General features: G+C 53.5%; 1 protein-coding gene across 1 annotated transcript in view; it reads right to left on the minus strand.

Annotated features, from left to right (window-relative positions):
* Positions 1–20,170, minus strand: part of ARHGEF10L (Rho guanine nucleotide exchange factor (GEF) 10-like) — a 149,556-nt gene that overhangs the window by 30,356 nt on the left and 99,030 nt on the right. The window contains exons 21-23 of the mRNA XM_006883599.1: positions 18,499–18,737; positions 16,700–16,854; positions 7,378–7,526 (exon numbers count right to left, since the gene is read on the minus strand). Of these exons, the coding sequence (XP_006883661.1) occupies positions 7,378–7,526; positions 16,700–16,854; positions 18,499–18,737 (543 nt within the window). The remainder of the gene's footprint in view (positions 1–7,377; positions 7,527–16,699; positions 16,855–18,498; positions 18,738–20,170) is intronic.

Here is a 20,170-nt window from a genome sequence, read left to right on the forward strand (position 1 = left end):
TCTAGGAGCGACCACTGACCTACACACACCATGGTAGATGCAATTCCTCCTCAGAAAGTTCTCCAGCCCAGACTTGGTACCTGCCGCTCAGAATTCACAGCACAGCATCACATGGGCGCCTGCAAGCTCCCTCGTCTGCAGCCTGCTCCACACAGCTCCCACTTCAAAGAGGGTACCCCTGTGCAAGACGAGGGGCAGTCACAAACCCAGCTGAGGGGCTGTGCGGTGCCCGGGTCAGGGACCCACCAGCAAGAGACACAGATGGACAGTTTTCCTCTGGTGGGTGCAAACAACACACCCATGTGCACCATCATGTTGCACCACGTGCAACCACGGAGGCGACAATGTCAGGGAGTGACATGTGCAAGGGTGACAACGAAAAGAGTGGGGGTGAGAGTGTGACTGAAGGGGAAGTGATGTCGGTGGAGTGGTCAGCTGGCCACACTGAGACCTGAAGACAAGGGAGGCTGGGTGCGGCCCAGTGACCTAGGCAGAGGGAACAGCAGAGGCCACGTCGAGCAATAAGGAGGAGTGTGGCTTGCTGGAAGACTGACAGGGGCCAGCCTGGACGGAGGGCAGCGGCCACTGACTGCAAGCCTAGGGTCCAGCTTCTGGTCTATTTGCCCATCTGTAAAATGAGCACAGCTGCCATATCTCATCAGTATTGTGAGGTTTTAATCTCACAGTGCACTTTCTCAGCTCAGTCTGGTCGCTGCCGCCTCTCCCGTGTCCCTTCAACCACCCTTCTAGGAGCTGGGGTGGCAGGAACGCGGGACCACAGGTCATATCAAAGAGTGGCCTTGCCATGGTGCCCACAATGCTTGACTCGGCAAGGTGCAGCCGGCACACCACAGGCCTCCCGCCAGCCCGTCCCCAATAAGTTTTCTTTTAAATTAAGATGCAACAATCATCCCGCAGCTGGCTTCCCCCTCCAGCGATCGGTTAAAATGAACTCCAGACGACTGGATTAGACTTTGAAGGTGGCGATCTAGATAATGAACATGGACGACGCGGTGTTGACACAGGCCCCGGTGAGCGACATTATTATTTAACCGGCCTCGCTGCTGCCCCCGCTGGGATCAAGGAGCTGAACAAGCCGTCAGTGGGCAACATAAAACCCAGAAACAGACCTTGGGCATGAAGCGGCAGCGGGCACAGCTTTGCGGGGGGGAAGTGAGGCTCCACGCTGGTTACGGCGCCCGAGAGGGGCCGGTGTGCAGGGGAGGCTCAGGCCCAGGACACGAGGCTGCTCAGGGCAGACCCAGCTCAGAGCTCACACCCATGAAGCTACTCACTCCATGTCCCACGTGGCTAGCACTCTCTGGTTCCCATCACTTTGGCTGCCTAGAACATCCTCTCTTCCTCAATCAACTGAGAGCCTTAGCTCAAGAACCCACCCCCAGAAGCCCCTCCTGGATGCAGCTCCTTCCCCCAGCCCCTCCTCCCTTGGGTCCTCACTCTCCACCCGCCCCCCCCCCATTACAGTGGGATGAATCCAACAGACCTGAGGCTGTTCTGCCCACACTAGGCTCTGAGCTCTGATGGCTGCGACTGGGTCTTATTCATTCCTGGACCTGCAGCACTTCGTACAGAGGTGTTTCCCACCTGAAAGTCTAGGGGTGCGTGGTACCCCCCATGACCACTTAACTAATGAGTGTCCACTATGTGCCAACCCCCGTGCTGGACCCCAAATGCCAAAGATGAACAAAGCCCTGCCTTTGCCGCAAGCAAAGAGGAGGTTTTGGTAGAAACACAAGCACGTGAGCTAATGGGAGCCTCCACCATCTTGTAGGACAGGACAGAAAACTGCAGGGTCTCAATGCAGCCCAAAGGGGAAGGAGCCCCTCCTGCAGAGCACAGGCTCTGCCAGACCCCGGGGCTCAGACTCTGCCCTTCCTTCTGCAGCTCTGTGACCTTGGACAAGTGGCCTAACCTCTCTGTGCCTTTGTTTCCTCATCTGTAAGGTGAGAATAACAGTACCTCATCGGTCATTAAGGATGCAAAGAATTCATACAAGTCAGGGGCTTAAACTCGTCAGGGGCTTAAACTCATGCCTAGTCTCTGTTAAGCAAGACATGTTGGCATATTCCTTCCTGGTGATGAGAAAAATAAGAAAAAACTCAAGAGTTAACAACATAAACCACAGACTAGCCTCCTATAAACAACAACAACATCCATGGCTGTCGAGTTATTCTGACTCACAGTAGAGCTGCCCCTTGGGGTTTCCAGAGCTGTAAATCTTTACAGCATCACACGGTCGTATCTTGTTCTCCAGAAGCAGCTGGTGCATTCAAACTGCAGACCAATAATTAAGTCACTGCACCATCAGGGCTCCTAGTCCTATTGGAGTCAGTCACACTGGTGACACGCTCAGGCGTATCTCCTAGCCAGGGCCTCCAGCTCCAAGCACATCCTCCCACAGTGAGGCGGGCAAGGTGGCTGTTCTTAAGCCTGGTGGTTAATTCGACTCAGGGAGGCCCTTCCTCTCTAACAAGCCGTCTGGCCCTGCCAACCCCAATGCCCCTGCCCTGGGAGGCTTTGCTCTGCAGGTGCCTGGCTGTGGGCATAGCTTCAAGCCCAGGACTAGCCACGCGCTGGGCAGGGAGGAAAAGCGGGTCCATGGTCATTACCAGCAGCCAGCAGAACCGCTGCTTCCTCCGGTCCCAGCCACGGGGGCACGGCTGCATTAAATATGCATGGCGATCACCTTGTTACTGGGCCGAATGATTGTGTGTACTGAAGGCGAGCCGCCCACACTGTGCTGCCTCGCGGAAAGTTCCCAATTTCCCCGGCTGCGTCGGCCTCCCTGCCTGCTCCCCCCGGCCCCCTGCGGCAGGGGCCTCCCTTGTCACCATGACCGCCCTCTCTGCCTCCCCACCTCTCCCCCAGCCACGGGTCTCCATATGCTCTCCACAGTGTGCAAGGCAGGTGAAAGGCCGTATTGATCCTCTTCTTAAGAGCAGCTGGTCCAGAACTAATCTTAAATCATGCAGCTGCTCTGAAGCCTGAGGCCGCGCTGGACGGGGCTGCGGAGGAGACCGTGGCTGGGCAGGACGGCGCTGAGGCTGCCGGGAGCACAGTCAGGTATGAGAGGGCTGACTAGCCCCAGCCTCCGGCCTTCTTCATGACCATCTGTCCCTTATTCTCCAGACACTGACAAGAGGAAGCCCCTTCCCAGGGAAAGGAGGGTGACAGGTCCGCAGCGTGGACAGACGCCCACACCCACTGATGAGACCGACCCTAGGAGCTGCTTGGCTTTCCAAATATGCAGCTTACACAGACACACCTCGTTATACTGTGATTCGCTTTATCATGCTCTGCAGAATAGGCCACTTACACAGACACACCTTGTGCTCTGCTTTCTCATGCTCTGCAGTTATTGGGGTTTTGGAGTTGATTTTTTTTTTAATAAGTTGAAGGCTGTGGTAACCCTGCATCAAGTTTACCACAAGCCTATCAGAACTGTTTTCCCAAACGAATGTGCTCACTTTGTGTCTCTGCCACATTTTGGTAATTTCAAACTTCTTCATAATGCTATTTCATGTTTAATAACTACCTCTAACACATTGCCATCAAGTCAGAACTGACCCCTAGCTGATCTTCCAGTGAGTTTTCTTTCAGAGGCTGTAAAAAGCATGGGATGAGCTTGGCTATCTTCCTCCCTTGGAACAGCAGGTGGATTCAAACCACTGGCCTTTAGATTGGCAGCGCGACTCCTTAGTCACTAGACTACCAGAGCTTCCTGAATGATTAATTGTTGTTCTATGCTGTCAACTGAATTCTAGTGGCCTAGTGGTAAGATCCTCTATGAGGTGGACTGATTCAGTGACTGATTGAGTAATCGGGATGGGTGTGTCAGAGGCAGTGCGATTGGCACAGGATCGAGCAGAGTTTAGGGCTGTTGTACATCGCTATGAGTCACAAACGACTCAACGGCACATAACAACAACAACAACAACAGTGGTAAGAAGCTGTGCCGCAATCAGGAAAGCACATGGTTCAAATCTGCCGGCTGCTCCGTGGGAGAAAGACAGGCAGTCTCTTCACATGCAATTAACTGCCTCTGAAAAGCCAGCCACTGGAGGGCCGGATACGCTGTGGGTTAGTTCCAACTTGACAGTACACAACAATAACAATATGCCGTGAAGTCAACTGTGACTCACAGTGACCCTATGAACAAGAGGTCCTGTGCCCTCCTCCTCCTCCTCATCTTTGAAACACCAGGGCCCATTAGTACAGTCACAGGGTCAAAGCATCTTACCGAGAGTCCTCGTCCCTTACCCCGACCCTCCACCCTTCCAAGGATCAGCCCCTCCTATCAACATGCCTGAAGTATGTACAATAGAATTTCACTGTCCTTGTCTCCAAAGGGCGCTCGATCTTCACTCTCTGGACAAGCCTGTTTGCTCTCTTGGCCTATTTCATAGACTAAAAAAAAAACCAAAAAATACACCTAAACAAAGAAACCAAATCCATTGGGGTCAAGTTGATTCCGACTCACAGTGACCCTCCAGCGGGTTTCCAAAGCTATAAATCTTAAGGAATAAAGGTTGCGTATCATTGTCCTATGGAGCGGCTGGCAGGTTTGAACTGCCGGAGACACGCACACCATGCCACCACGGCTCCTATTAACAGACCGGAACCGAAACTGTCATGACTAGTTTTATGGCAATTCTTGCTTTATTGCAATGGTCACGAACCAAACCCACAATGACAACAGCAGATGCCTGTACAGCAGTGACTTAAGTCAGGCAAGTAAATTGCAGTAATTACCAATGTTTGTTGACGACCCACTATGTGTTCAGTAGTGTGTGAAACAGCCCTTTTATACAAGTGTCCTCACTCAGTCCTCACAGTAACCACCACAAGTATCATTCCATTTTACAGATAAAGTAACTGAGGCCTAGGACGGTAAGTTCCACTGCTTAGCATACACACCGTTAGGTCACATCTGAAGCGGCCTGGCCCTAGAACTTCACGTGCCCAGAGGACTTAGTGTCCAGCAGCAACCACTCACAGCACGTGGACCGAGAGGACAGGGCAGGACTGTGATGGCCGCTGTCTTTGCTGAGGCATCATCATCCCCCTCATCCCCCTCTAAGCCTGCTGGGAGCTCAAGGGCTGCCAGGAGAGCCTGGGTTAAGCCCTGCTGGCCTCATGTCCTCTCTCCTCAGTCTCCTTCTCTCTGTCCCCAGTCTCCCTGCCTGTGGTTTTGGGATCCAACAGCCTTCCAATCCCCTCCTCGGAACAGCCATCTAGGAAGTGTTTCTTCCCTTCTATCCAAGTTCTTCTTCCACCCCCTTTTCCCTCCTGTTACCCCCATGGGCAGCCCTGCCGATGTCCCCAGGAGGTACTGGGGAGCTGGGGCCTGCACACTCCCATCTCATTCACTCTTAGTGAGGCTGTCCATGTCTCCTGGTTGATTGTCTCTATACTTAGGTCAGGAGCTGACTGACCCTCATCAGACTGCAGGCTCTGAAGTCAAAGGCTGTGTCTCCACACACAGACTAGGGGTCACTCAGGGCAGGGGCTGTGCCTCCCTCTCTCCTCCCAGAACTACCTGAAATCAGGACACCCAGTGCACAGGGCCACTGGCTGAACACCTGTATTCCTTACTGTCTCATCTCGGGCTGTGGTTGAGGGGAGCTCCGGGGTTCCTGGTCTGTGTGGGACACGGGGAGAAGGGCTTCCAGGAGAGCAGGCTGAGGGGTCAGAGATGAAGCATTGAGACCCACGTGGAGTACAGAGGAGGGAAGCACCCAAAGGCCTGCCTTCCTCTCAAAAGACAGAGTAGATGAGAGGCCTCTGAGGAGCCAAGAAGTACCTAACAGGGGACTCGGGGTTGGAAAGGGGGTCTGTGACCACAGCTGCTCATCCTTGGTTTCTGGTCCCCTTCCCCAGCCAGGAGAAACTAGTCCCAGAATCGGAAACTCTGGGGGAGTGTCCATTGCATAGGCTCCTGGTCCACGGCTACCAGTACCAACACCAGCTACCATTAAGCTGATCCTCATTCACGGCAACCACATGGGTCACAGCAGAACCGCTCTCCCCGGGGCTCTTCTGCAGTAGTCAGCCAGGCCTTTCTTCTGCCTCACGGCAGCCACACATGCATCAGCACAGAGCTCTCCACAGGGTTTCCAGTGGCTGACTTTTCAGAAGCAGACTGCCGGGCCTTGCTTCTGATGCACCTCATACGGGCAGGCTCAAAACCCCAGTCTTTGGGTTAGCGGCCGAGTGTATTAACCACTCAAGACTCCCCACCAATGCTGGACTCTAGGGATTACCCCCTCCCCTCTCCAATATTCATCCACATTTCCTCAGAGCTGCTGGGAGGGTACGTCTGGCCAGCATCCTCTCACTAACTGGGGAAAGGAGTCCAGGAAGGAGAAATTATTCCCCTTTTACAGCTGGGTAAACTAACATTCCCACAAGTAGACCAGTACAGGGGCACCAGCCAGAAACGTTCACCGAGCTCCGAAGACTCCATGTCCACTTATGCAAAGACTATTAAATAAAGGTGGGGAGAGAGGTGCTCGTGAGCCTGAGAACTTGATGCAGGGCCCCAGGTGGCGCGCAGCCAGCTCTGGACCTCGGTTTCCCCACCTGTCCGGTGACTCAGCTCTGATCACCAGGGTATTTATTACATTCCAGGACGCCACTTGGTGCCCCTGCTCTGCTATCTAGCTATCTCCTTAAGCGGATGTAGAAGACACAACCCAGTGGGCAAAGGCGGAGCCTTGCCTGAGTCAGCACACCTGGGGGTCCCCATCTCCTTGGATTAGGGGTCTTCTCCAAAAGCACCCCTCTGGCCCTAAAACCAGTTGCTGTTGAGTCGACTCTGATCTTGGTGGCCCATGTGACCTGCGCCGTGGTGTTTTCTTGACTATAATCTTTATGGAAACAGATTGCCAGGCTTTTCTTCTGTGGTGCAATTGGATGGATCTGAACCACTCAGCATTAGGTTGGTAGTAGAGAGCAAACTGCTTGATTTTTCTCTAGGTCTGGTGGTGGCTAACTCCAAATTACAAATGAAACAAAAAAGTCAAGTGACAGCAAAGGTCACAGATACACTGCTCAAGGAACATTCCCAATTCTCAGGTCAGTGCAGAACGGGCCCTGGGCGTGGCCGAGGTGGGAGCAGGAAGTGCTGCTGGTCAGTGCTGGCCATGGGCCCAACTGAACCAGACAGAGCCAGGCCAGGCCCTCCTCCCTCAAGGGGCCAAAACCAAGCTCTAGATGCCCTTTGCTTCTGCACAAAGTCAGTCTGTATCGATCCCCAAAACATAGTGAGGGGCCCAGGACAGTGCCAGGTGGGGCACAAGAAAGCTCCACTGGCAGATGGCTAATGGGCCAGGAGCTAAGGGACAGGGCCAGTACCTGAGTCTGCAGAGTGGTGGCGTCCAGGACAGTGACCCGGGGCCCACAGCTGGCCCACACTGCATCCTCCAGGCTCAGCAGGGTGCGGACAGGCCCAGGTCCCACGGTCAGGCACACAGGCGGGCTCTCCAGGTCCCACGGGACTCCTCCTGGTAGAGAGCAGGGGAACAGTCAAGATGGGGAGGGATTAGGTGTCAGGCAGGCAGGGGGCCCAGGGCTCCCCGTGCTCCGGACGCTAAGGCCAGCAGAGTCCAAGCCAGCCACAACTCCCCCTCACTCCTTCCTGTGGCTCCTCTCCCTCTTCCCAGCTGGATGGTGACCTTCCCACCTGCTTGTTATTGTTGTTTAAGTGCCACCGCCTTAGAGCCAACACGTAACTGACCTTCCAGTGGGGTTTCAGAAGCCATCAATCACAAGGGAGGAAAATGACCACCTTTTTCCTATGGATTAGCTTTGGGATTCGAACCACGAGATTTAGAGATGGCAACTCAGCTCCTTACCACTAGGCCACCAGAGCTCCCTTCTTATTTGCTTGTTATTGTTACTGTTGAACACAGTCAAGTCAGAATGGGTCCATAGCTGACCTTCCAATGGGTTTTCAGAGGCAATAAATCACATGGGAAGAGACTTTCCATCTTTCTGTCATGGAGCAGCTGGTGGATTCAAACCACGTACCTTTGCATTAGCAGTGCAATTCCTTACCACTAAGCCAAGGCTCCCACCACTCACATCCCACCCTCTCGGGGCACTTCAATGCCAATCTTCCCCTTTGTCCTTCCTCTCTCTGTTTCTCCCCATTCAGCTCTCTTTCCCTCTCTTTTAATCACTCATTCTACACACCTACTCCTTGTTAGGCCATGGGCTGGGTGCTGGAAAGAAAGAAATGAATCAGACACAACCTCTGACTTAAGGAAATCCCCACTGGGCTGAGAAACAAACCAATTAATCAGCAGTTACCGTACATCAAGTGCAAAGAGGGCCCTGGGGATTGCAGAAATGGAAGGGACTCCCGCACAGGGGGAAATCCAGGGAGGCTTATGAGAAGAGACAGCACCCACACTAGGTCCTGCCAGGGCAGTGCTGTGATGAAAGGACCCGGGGTCTTGGGCCTGGGCCGTGCTACCAACTCACTATGGACTTTGAGCCAAATTGTTCCCTCAGGGCCTCAGCTTTCCCATCTGTAAAATGGGGACAGGGGATGTTAACAAGATCGTCTGAGGACACTTCTGACACAAGAGCTTATCTAGATTGAATCTTGCCTCTTGCCTTCTCACAGGTCTTCTCCTCTACTTCAAGCCACTTCTGCTGGCTGTCCTGTGTGCTGATACTATTCTTCCTGCAGAGATGTCCCTATGGGCAGTGGGGAAGGAGGAAGCTTGGAGAGCTCCCTCCATTGTCCTAAATGTGGATTGTCCGTCCTTACCCAGCCCGGCCCACCTACACATCACTTCCCTGCCACTGAGGAGAGTCTAAGGCAGTCCTGGTGGTGCAGTGTGTTAGGTGTTGCTTGCTCTGCTCTCTCAGTGATGTGAACGGCTGCCGCTCAGGAGAAGGGCAGGTGGGCTCCTGTTCAGATTTACTGAAACCAGCAGAGGGGCTCTAGGAGTTGAAAACGACTCGCTGCAGTGGGTTTTTGCTTTGAGGAGTCCTCACTGCAGCAGTACTTCCTCTGGACTCAATGCCACATCCTGCCCCGCCGACATGCCAGGTGGGAGGATGAAGCTGAGGCGGCAGCTAGGGCCCAGCCTGGGGCAGCCTGGGCTGGGGCATTCCTGGAGGGACAGCAGAGGGCTGCAGCCTGGGGAGAAGAGAGCCAGACACTAGCGTCTCAGTGCCCCTCAACCCCGCCCACACTCCCATTGGGTCTCTGGAAAGAGAGCAAAGCAGTGCAATTACAGACCCTTCTCCCTAAGCCAGGTGCTGGGCCCGGGCTGACACAGTAGGACTGGGAGCCTGGGCAGACACGGTGGGGCCGAGTTCTGGGGCCGACAATGATGGAAGTGGGGGCATGGGCTGGCACTGGGGCTTGGACGCCTGGGCTCAAGAGGTGGGCTTGGGTGCCCAGGCTGACACAATAGAGTTGGGTCCCTAGGCTGACATGATGGGAGTGGGTACCTGGACTGGCATGGTGTGGGTGGGTGCCTGGGCTGGCATGGTGGGAGTGGGTGCCTGGCCTGGCATGGTGGGGGCAGGTCCCTGGGCTGGTATGGTGGGGGGTGAGTCCCTTGGCTGGCATGATGAGGCTGGGTCCCTGGGCTGGCATGGTGGGAGTGGGGGCCTGGCCTGGCATGGTTGTGGCAGGTGCCTGGGCTGGTATGGTGGGGGCAGTGCCTGGGCTGGTATGGTGGGGGCAGTGCCTGGGCTGGTATGGTGGGAGCGGTCCCTGGGCTGGTATGGTGGGGGCAGTGCCTGGGCTGGTATGGTGGGGGCGGTGCCTAGGCTGGCATGGTGGGAGTGAATGCCTGGCCTGGCATGGTGGGGGCAGTGCCTGGGCTGGCAAGACAGGACCAGGCTATCCCTGAGTTGGTGGAGGGAGTGTGATGGAAGCCCCCACCCGGCATGTGAGGAGGCCCACAAGATTAAGTCAGATCCTCACCCTGACTCCAGGCAGGTTCCCAGATACCCTCTCTCCCTACCCTCCCTACTTACAAATTAGCTTCTCCTCTCAAACTTCCATCCCTTAAAATTGGCAGCCTCCTAGTTTGACTAAGACCTGGGGAATAGGAGCACCCCTTTCCAGAAAAAAAATAATTTAAAAAACCTTTTAAAACTGCTTATTCCAGCCCACAGGCAGGAGCAGGCAGGAAGTGGACGGGGCCAGAATACTGACTATGGTTTCTGAACTTTTGCCTGACCTTCAGCTTCACTTCTCCGTACCTCAGTGTCCTCATCTGTACAATGGGCATGAGAACCCTGCCTGCACTACACCAGAAACTGCAAAGATAAGCACACCGAAGACCTTTAACACAGTGCTAGTACGGGTGCCGGGAGGTGATGGTTACTGCTACAGATGGTGGTGTGGCAGGCACTCTTCTCCTTGGCAAGCTCAATGCCCACATGCTTATGTAGCTAAAATATCAACATGCCTGCTTTATTACAGAAAACGGAGACACAGAGAGTTTAAACAACAGCCCGAATCACACAGCTACAAAGAACTGGGTGCTCATTAGCTCTTATTGTTAGATATCGTTAGCACAAGGGGCTGTGGAAGCAGGTGCTAACGCCACTTGACTAGAGTGACTACAGACCCAAGGAGCAAGAAGCTGGTGCTCAGGGCCCGCCAGCCAGGACTCAAATTCAGCTCTGGCCGCCTCGGGTCCAAGCCTCCTTCCCCAAACTCTCCTATCTACTCAGTCTCCAAAGGTCGCTGGGGCTGAGCAGCGGCAACAAGAAGGGAGGCAGCCGGAGATGCTGACCTCCACCAAGACTCCAGGACCAAAAAAAGCAAGGCTTTGGGCTCCCCCTAGTGGCCAGAAGAGAGCAGTGCTTTGAAGCTAGAGATCCGTCCAATAAAGTGGGAGCTGCTACTGGAAGGCAACAGCTGGGGGTGCTGAAGTCATGCCCCCCAAAACTAGGAAATGAGAACTGTGCTCCGTCGTAACAGAATTTGCCGCTCCACGAGTCGTGGCACCCTCTAGGCTGACCCTTGGTGGAGCAGAGGATGGCTGTGGCTGCCTGACGCGTGGGGTGAAGATGCCCCAGGATCACATGGACACAAACAACTCCTGTTTGCTGCAAGCTTCACACTGCCCTGCAGGAAATATAGGGTGTAGTGTCCCTGTGGAGAGATCCGAACCACAGGCTTCCCCTGCTGGGACACAGTTCTTCATCTCGCCATAAGGAGACTCTAGAATGAACACTATCCTCTAAACTCCTTCCAGGCCTCACACGCTATCACATTAAGATTTTACATATAATCAGTGTAGGTCCAGGACACGACTAGAACAGGGCTCCATCCTTTCTACCCGATCCTTGCCCCCAATGGCTCAAGGTAAACACCCACGTGTTCTAAAACACGCATACGCACTCTCATACACACAATGATCTGCTCTGTGACAGCCCATCTGTCTGGCCCAGCACCAGCTTTCCACCACACAAATGGAAACGTAGGTCTGGTTCCCAAAAGGCACCTCGGAAGGTTTGAGCACCTCCTGCATTCCCCCCACTTCTCCTGGCTGGTCCCCTCAGGGGTTAGATCCAGGCAGAGTGAGAGGGTGAGAGTCATCAAGCCCCAGCGGAGGACAATCCCTGCTGGCAAGTAATAGTAAGAGTAACAGTAATGACAACAACCAGGGTAACAAGTCCTGTCACTGCGCCCCGCTCTCCGGCTCTAAGTTCTAGTGTGCACTGCAGCTCTGTCCTTCTCGGTGAGGCAAGGTCCTTCAGAGGACACTGAGACTCAGAGCTCTCATAGCAGGGGCTCAGCGCCTGCAGCCTGGCCCAGCTCAGCCCCTCAACCACTCCACCATCTGTGTCCTTGAAGGGCTGACCCTGGGCCACATCCCCACAGCCCACTAAGGCCTGGGGATGCTTCTGTGCCTGCCCAGATGCCAGGAAATGACGGAGGAGATCCCTAACCTGGGACCAAACAGGCTATCAGGGCCTAACTCCACTCTGGGTCCCCAGTACAAGGCTCAGTGACCACCACTTCCTGGGTGCTCTCAGTACATGCTTGTTGAATAAATGAATGAATGAATGAATGAATGAATGAATGAAGAGATAAGCAGAGGCTCTTGGGAGGAGTTCAGTGATTGCCATACCCACAATGCTTTTAGACTCTTTTGCCGTCTGTCTGCTGGATGAAGAACCCCCATTTATGGCATTTCCCAGCTCTGACAGTCTGTGGGCCCATGGGGCCTGGTGATCATGGACTCTTACAGAGGTTGCTCTGCAGGCCCTCCAGGACTAGGTGAGCCCAGCGTTCTACCTTTGTGCTTAATATTTCTCTCCTCCCCTTTTATGATGAGCTAAAGTGTGGGCCAAGAATGCCAATTTAGACAGGGCTTGATCTCAGCCAAAACTACTAGTAGGAATAAACATTTACCGAGTTCTTGGATACTGCAAATGGTTAAACACTAGCTGTAGAGTTGCTGGTTTGAATCCACCCAGAGGCACCTCGGAAGACGGGCCTGGCAATCTGCTGCTAAAAGATCCCAGACTGGAGGACTTTATGGAGAATGGCTGGACTGTGACAGAGTCAGGATGATTCAGAATTCACCCATTTGCTGCTGGATCCGTCACTGACCCTCCAGGCCACCAGGGGGGCAGCAGAGCTGAGCTGTGTTTGTGTCAGGCCGTGTGCCCCAAGAGCAGCTCTGAAAAAGGCTCCTACCTACCAGGCCCGAGTGCAGCTGGAGGACCAGAAGGCAAGCCCTTTCACTTGGGCTGAGGTGCTGATTTCAGACCCAGCCACAACTTACCACCACTTCTGGACTCTCCATCAGGTTTCTGAGGCTGTGAATTGCAAAGGGTGGAGACTGCCCATTTTGCCACTACAGTGGCCTAACCCCGGTGAAGGTGGGAGGAGGAATCCCTCACAGTCCCACACCATGTACTAAGCTACCCCTGAGTCCAGACAGGGAGACCACCAGCCTTATCTGCACTGACCCTCCCAGCCAATCTTCGATCACCGATCACCGGGAGTGGGCTTGGTATTCAACTACCTGCTGACACCTCCTTCTGCTTCCCCACAAAACCCACCCACTGCTGTCAATCAGTTCTGACTCATGTAGTTATGTGCCACTGAGAAGCTTGCAACTCATAGCGACCCTATGTACAACAGCTCTGAACTCTGCCCTATATCTTGAGCCAATTTCATCATCTCTGACACACCTACCCCCATTGCCCCACTCAGTCAATCCATCTCATCCAGGGTCTTCCTTTCTTGTGCTGTCTCTCTACCCTTCCAAGTATAACGTCCTTCTCCAAAGACTGGTTCCTCCTGGCAACACACCCAAAGTATGTGAGATGGAGCTTCAAAATCCTTGCCTGCAAGAAGTAGCTTGGTTTCATCTTCTCCAGGACAGATCTGTTGGTTCTCTTATCAGTCCATGGTATGATAAATATTCTTCTCCAGCACAATGCAAAGGCACCAATTTTTCTTCTATCATCTTTAGTCACTGTCCAGCTCTCTAAAAGTTATTGTGGAGACCACAGCTTGGATCAGGTGCACCTTAGTCACTAGACTGACATCATTGCTCTTCAGGCCTCTGGCAAAGTCCCTGACAGCAGATTTTCCCAATACAATTCATCTTTTGATTTCCTGGCTGCTGGTACAGAGTGCTGACTGTGGAACCAAGCAAGGCAAAGCTATTAACAATCTCAATCTCCTCTCCCTCTATTATGGTGCTGCCAATCAGCCCAGCGGTAAGAATATCTTTGTTTTCTTAGTGCTGAGCTTCAATTCATATTGAAGACTGCAGTCCTTGACCTTGTACAGAAAATGCCTCAGGTCCTCCTCAGTTTCAGAAAGCAAGGTTGTGTCATCTGCATAACACAGGTTGCTGAGTTTTCCTCCAATGCTGATGCTGCATTCTTCCTCATAAGGTCCCAAATGATCTGTCCCGCATACCCTGAAAAGAGAGAGGATGCATCCCTAGTGCACTTCTTGCCTGATTTTGAACCACGTAGTGTTTCCTTGCTCTGACAAATGCTTCCTGGTGCAAGTAGAGGTTTCATGTGAGCACAACCAAGTGTTCTGGAATTCCGTTTCTTCTCAAGGTTAGCCACAATGTGTCGTGATCCACAGCCAAATGACTCTGCATAATCAATGAAACACAGAGTGATCCTCTATTGAATATCTTGTTGTTGTTGTTATGTGCCGTCGAGTCGTTTGCGACTCATAGCAACCCTATGTACAACAGCCCTAAACCCTGCTCTATCCTGTGCCAATCGCGCTGCCTCTGACACACCCATCCCGATTACCCCAGTCACTGAATCAATCCACCTCATAGAGGGTCTTCCCCTCCTGCGCCATCCCTCCACTCTACCCAGCATGATGTCCCTCTCCAAAGACCTGTCTCTCCTTACAACATGTCCAAAGTATGTCAGACGAAGCCCCAGAATCCTTGCCTCCAAGGAGCAGCCTGGTTTAACCCTCTTTAGGATGGATCTGTTTGTTTTCTTGGCAGTCCATGGTACATTCAATACTCTTCTTAGGCTGTAGATTTCAATGGGAGAAAACTGCTCATCTTTTTCCCTTGGTATAGCTGGTGGATTTGAACCGTAGACCTTTCCATTAGCAAACTGACATGTTACAAACTACACCAGGCTTTCTTCCACCTGCATGCTGACAAATCCAAGGCCCCACAGTTCTGCCTCTTGCTCTCTCCAGCTTCTGCCCAGCACAGCAGTCTCCTCTCCATTTCCTTATAGACCATGCACTCAGCTGCCTTCAGTCCTCCACACAGGCCCTTCCCTCTGCTGAAAACACGCTGTTTCCTAGCTCTCCATTTGCCTGGCCACTCCTCTTTCAGGTCTCATCTCTAGGACCCTACTCCTTGGGGAGACCTTAGCCAGATGCCGGATCCCAGGTCCAGGCAGCCCAGGCTCCCTGGTAACACCCTGTTCCTTCCCACAGCACAGTGTCGAGCTTTCTACCTTTCTGCTTGTTGACTTAAGGAATCCTCTCTACAGATGACGAACTCCATGAGTGGCAGGGTCTATCCCTCTTGTTCACCTGTGTCCAGGGTACACAGTGGATTCTCAGGAAGACGTGACAGGCAGATGTTTGCAAAGGGGGAAAGCTGGGAACCAGATCTTAGACTTGCCTCCTGGCCACATGGCCCCCAGGTCTGCATGGAGCAGCCAACACCTGGTCACCTCTGTGGCAGGACACTGCGAGCAGGTCTCAGGTACCTTGGGGGACACTGGACAACCCCTTTCCATTTAGGAAGTGGATGTGTGGACTCCCACAGTCTTCCGATTCTAATGAACTACAAGGTCCAGCCCTAGGAGGCTACAAGTCAATGGTCAGAATCAAACTCCTCCCCTCCTCTTAACCACAGGGTCCCTCACCAATGAGCCAGGAGGGGCCAGCAGTGACCCCAACAGGGGTGAGGGTGGGGGTGGGGACGCTGGCGTGGGTGGTGCCCACGGGTCCCAGCTCCATCTTCAGAGATCTCAGCCCGCGTTTACATGCACAACCACACTTGGTCTGACGGTGAGAGGAATTTTTTTTCCCCTCCCTCTTCCCCCTTTAATTAAAAACTATAAATGCCTTATCAAAAGCTAATTAAAAATACCAACACAGAGCCAAGTGGCAAAGAAATAGCTCAGTACAAATATCCGTTTATAACCCTGCAACAGGCTGTGATGACACAGCAATTAGAGCTGTATCAAGAGGGGGGAAGGAGGGAAAACCCGCAGCCACTGGCCGCAGCCGCAGCCGCCCTGCCTAGTGGACAGGGACTGCCGCCGTCCTGGCTCGGCCCTCGTCACCAGACTGGGAGGCACTGACGCTATCCGGCAAGCGGAGACATGACCACAGCACTCTGTGTGGTTTTGGCTCAGCCGAGTCACCTCCCGAGTACCGGCTGGGTTGTCTATGAAGTACGAGCAATTCCCAAGGGCTGTGGTGAGAATTCCACAAGCTAATGCACACCCATTAAGCACTTTAGGCCGTCCGTGGAAACGCAGCCGCTCAAACACCGCCGCTCTGACTTTCCAGATGTCACAGTTCATCAACAGCTCAACAAAATAAGCTCAATGCCGAGGAGTCGATTCCAACTCATCGTAACCTCACAGGACAGGGGAACTGCCCTCCTGGAAATCTTTGAGGGGCAGGTTACTGCCGCTTTCTCCCATCAAGGGACTGGGGGATTTTAACCACTGCCCTCTCAACAGCCCAACACTCAACCCTTCAACGAGAGATTGAAATGTTGCCTCTACTGAGATTTACTGCATCTCAGACTTGATTTTCACTAGGTTTTTAACTCACCAGTCCTCATTCACAGGGGACACCACCACTGTTCCCATTTTATAGGTAAGGAGATCGAGGCACAAGGAGAAGCCACACACAAGCACACAGAGCTGTCACAACCTGTGGCAGAATAGGAACCCCAATCCAGGTCTCTCTGTGCCGAGTCCTTAATCCTACCCACTGGGGTCTCAGACATCTGGCCGAGGACCCTCAGTGGTAGAATCTCATTTCAGCAGGAATTCAGGAACAGGTGTAGGACCCACGGGGGCCCGATAAGCTCTAAATCCCCCAGCCCTAAGATTCCCAATTAAATCTCTGCATCAACAATCACATCTACTCTCAGTACACATTCTAACACATGACTACCCAGCACTGCCCGTCCACACCCAGCCCCGTCCTCACCGCTGCTCCGAGGGTAGGCAGCCAGGGTCCCGTCCTGCAGGCCGGCAAACAGGTGGAAGGGGCTGTGCCGGAGACAGAGCACAGGCTGCAGGCCTGGGCTCCTGCAGGTCGCCAGGCACTGGGTCCCCGTGTCCACACTGCCGTACACCAGGATGCTGTGGGGAGAGAGCAGGGGCGTCTGTGACTAAGCGAGGGCCCCCAGTGCACTGCCCACGTGCCCTCCTGCTCAGCCAGCCTCCCCTCCCTTGGTATGGGCAGCCATTACTCCAACACCAGGAGCTCAGGCTTGTTCAAAGTGGCCTCTGCAGGAGGGAGAAGGAAGGGTGCATGGGGGTCCAGAGGCAGCAGAGCATGTGAGAGAACAGCTTTCAAGTCACAGGGACTGGAGTTCAAATCCAGAGGTAATCTTACTGCTCACTGAGCTCTCACGGCTGAGTCTCAAGTCCCCTCCTCCCAGACACTCACCTCCCAGGGCTGTTGGGAAAATCCAGTGAGATGCTCAGGAGAGGGCCTGGCACAGGGCCCTGTGTCCACACAACAGCTCTCACTGCAAACAAAGCCCTGTGCATGGACGCTAGCAGCAGCCAGGAGGTGGGGGGACAGCCCATCACAGGCTATGGGTAAACACAAGGTGGCATCTCCCTACAATGGGGTATTATTTGCTGCGGGAAGAGTGAAGCCCCGAGGCATGGTACCACGTGGATGAACTCTGGGAACGGTGTGCTGAGTGAAAGCAGCAATCATGGACTGTGGGATTTCCCTCACATGAAATATCCACCGTAGACAAGTCTATGCAGACAGAAGGTGGAGAAGAATTTTCCAGAAGCTGGGGACAGGGTGGTGGGGGAAGAGGAGTGATAGCCAATGGATATGGGGATTTTTCTAGGTTGGTAGGAATGTTCTGGAATGAGATGGTGTTGATGGATGTACAACACTAAATGTACTGGAAACCAGTGAATTTCACATTCAAAAATGGCTAGTATGGCAAATTTTGTCTCAGCTGAAAAAAAGGAAAAAAACGAGTAAAAGTGTTCACTGGACATCTCCCGGGTGGTTGGCTGCAGACGCGCGCCAGACCACACAGAGATTGAGGGGCAATAAATCGGCTCTAAGTCAATACCCGCTTGGTGTCCTTGTGATGGGGGGAGCAGCCACGTCACTGAGGGTCTGCTCTAAGGGTCTGCTCTGAGGGTCTCAGTCTGGGGCCGAGAGCAGCAGCGCACAGGGGCTCAGCACAAGCGCCCCCAGTTCAAAACGTGGTAAAGAGCACAGAAGGCGGCCAGGATGGCCACAGGCTCTGCGGAGACGCCTCACTCTGAGGTCTTCACTGTCCCCACAAGCTGGATGAATGTTGTTTCTCTGCTTACACTGGTGGGCGGCCATTGATCCTGGCCCTGCCCCGGGCTCAGTGCACACGGGCTTTTCACTGACTTGACAGCTCCAGGTGTGGTTCAAGCGGGAAGACCCCCACCCACCATCTGCTTCCAGCAGTGGTCCTGGGGACATTGTGGGCCTCCTCTCCACCCAGAGGGGAGCAAGGCAATAGTGGCAGTAATGCCAATGAGGGCTCACAGAACCATGGGGACCAGAGTGAAGCAGGGGCAGGCTGAGATTCGAGCCCAGGCCCAGGCGACACAGAGGTGTGCCTCCCCTCGGCTTACATCCTTGGAGGACGAGGAGGGGTAGGAGGAAGCCACGGTCGGCTTGAGGCAGCTTTGGAGGGTCTTGATTGGCGGCCCCTGACACTTTGGATCTCACTCACCCCGGATGCCTCTGGACACCCCGCCCTCGCCCCTCACCTGCCATCCTGCAGCCCGAGGCAGATGGTTGGGTGCACTGTGGCCGAGGGGTCGGAGGCCGTCCGGCTCTCATCTCCGTTCTCACCATCCTCCTCCCCCCCCTCCTCCTCTGGCTCTGGAATGTATTCCATGCAGAGCACAGGGGCCGCCACAGGGAAGGACTTGACGGTGCGGGGTGAGGGCCGGTTCAGGGAGAAGATGTCCACCTGGCCCCCGGCGCCTTCCTGTCCACCGCCAACCTGGGGACAGAGGCCCAGAGAGGGGTTAGTGACAGAGGTGTGGCCCCCCTCTTCCTGCCCACACACATCTTGAAGTGACTGAAGGCCACTCATCTCCAGCTGCCATGGCACCAAAGTAGCTTCCGGATCCACAGAAAATCAGGTAGGGAGCCAAGGTGGACCAGAGATCAGTCAACTTTCTACTTTCTGGTCATCAGCGTGTAATTCAACCAACCAACCAAGCGTGAGCCTCTATGCTGTCCTTTTAAAATATCCTGGCCAGCCTGTTTACTATTTTATCTCTGTGTCTAGCGCTATATGCGAGTCAGAACTGACTTACAGCTCATCTTCCAGCAGGTTGTCAGAGACTGTATATTGCACAGAAGGAGACTGTCCATCTTTCTCCCTGGGAGCAGCTGGTGAATTCAAACCACCAGTCTTCTGGTTGACAGCACAATTCTTTATCCACCAGGCCACCAGAGCTCCCTGGCATATGGTAGTCACTCAGTATTTATTTACTGAATGGCTGGGTGAATAGGCAGACAGATAGATGGGTGGAAGGGAGAAAGGAAGGAAGAGTAGATGCATAGATGAGGGGTATAGGGATGGATAGAGGGGAAACAGCGGGGGGATAGATGGATGGGTAAGTGGATGATAATACGTCTGGGCTCTATGAGAAGGAATATGGCATCAGGACTGGATATAGACTCATCAACAACCTGCATTATGAAGATGACATAACCCTACTTGCTGAAACTGACGTGGACCCAAAGCGCTTGCTGCAAGTCAAGGATTACAGCCTGAAATACGGATTGAAGCTCAACATCAAGAAAACAAAGATTCTCACCAGTGGGCTGACTAGCAGCATCATGATAGCCAGAGACTGAGATTGTTAACAGCTTCAGTTTGTTTGCCTCCACAATCCACATTCTTGGTACCAGAGCAGCCAGGAAATTAAAAGACAAATTGCATTGGGAAAATCTGCTGTCAGAGACCTCTCCAGAGTACTGAAGAGCAACGATGTTCAGTCTGGAGACTAAGGTGTGCCTGATCCAGACCTGGTCTTCACAATTACTTGCTATTCATCTGAGAGCTGGAAAATAACTAGGCATGACAGAAGAATTGATGCCTTTGAGCTCTGATGCTGGAGAAGAGTATTGAACATACCATGGACTGCTAGGAGAACAAACAGGTTCGTCCTAGAGAGGGTGAAACCAGACTGCTTCTTGGAGACAAGGATTCTGAAGCTTCATCTGACATGCTTTGAGCCTGTTGCAAAGAGGAACCAGTCCTTGGAGAGGGATGTCATGCTTGAGAGGGAAGAGGGAGCATAAGAGAGGAAGACCCTCGACGAGATGGATTGACTCAGTGACAAGAATAAAGGTGGTACCAGTGTGTCAGACAATAAGGTTGGCTCAGGATAGAGCAGGGTTCAGAGCTGGAATGTGTGGGGT

This window comes from Elephantulus edwardii, unplaced genomic scaffold, assembly GCF_000299155.1.
Source record: "Elephantulus edwardii isolate Elephantulus edwardi_28Jun2011 unplaced genomic scaffold, EleEdw1.0 scaffold00028, whole genome shotgun sequence".
Lineage (NCBI taxonomy): Eukaryota > Metazoa > Chordata > Mammalia > Macroscelidea > Macroscelididae > Elephantulus > Elephantulus edwardii.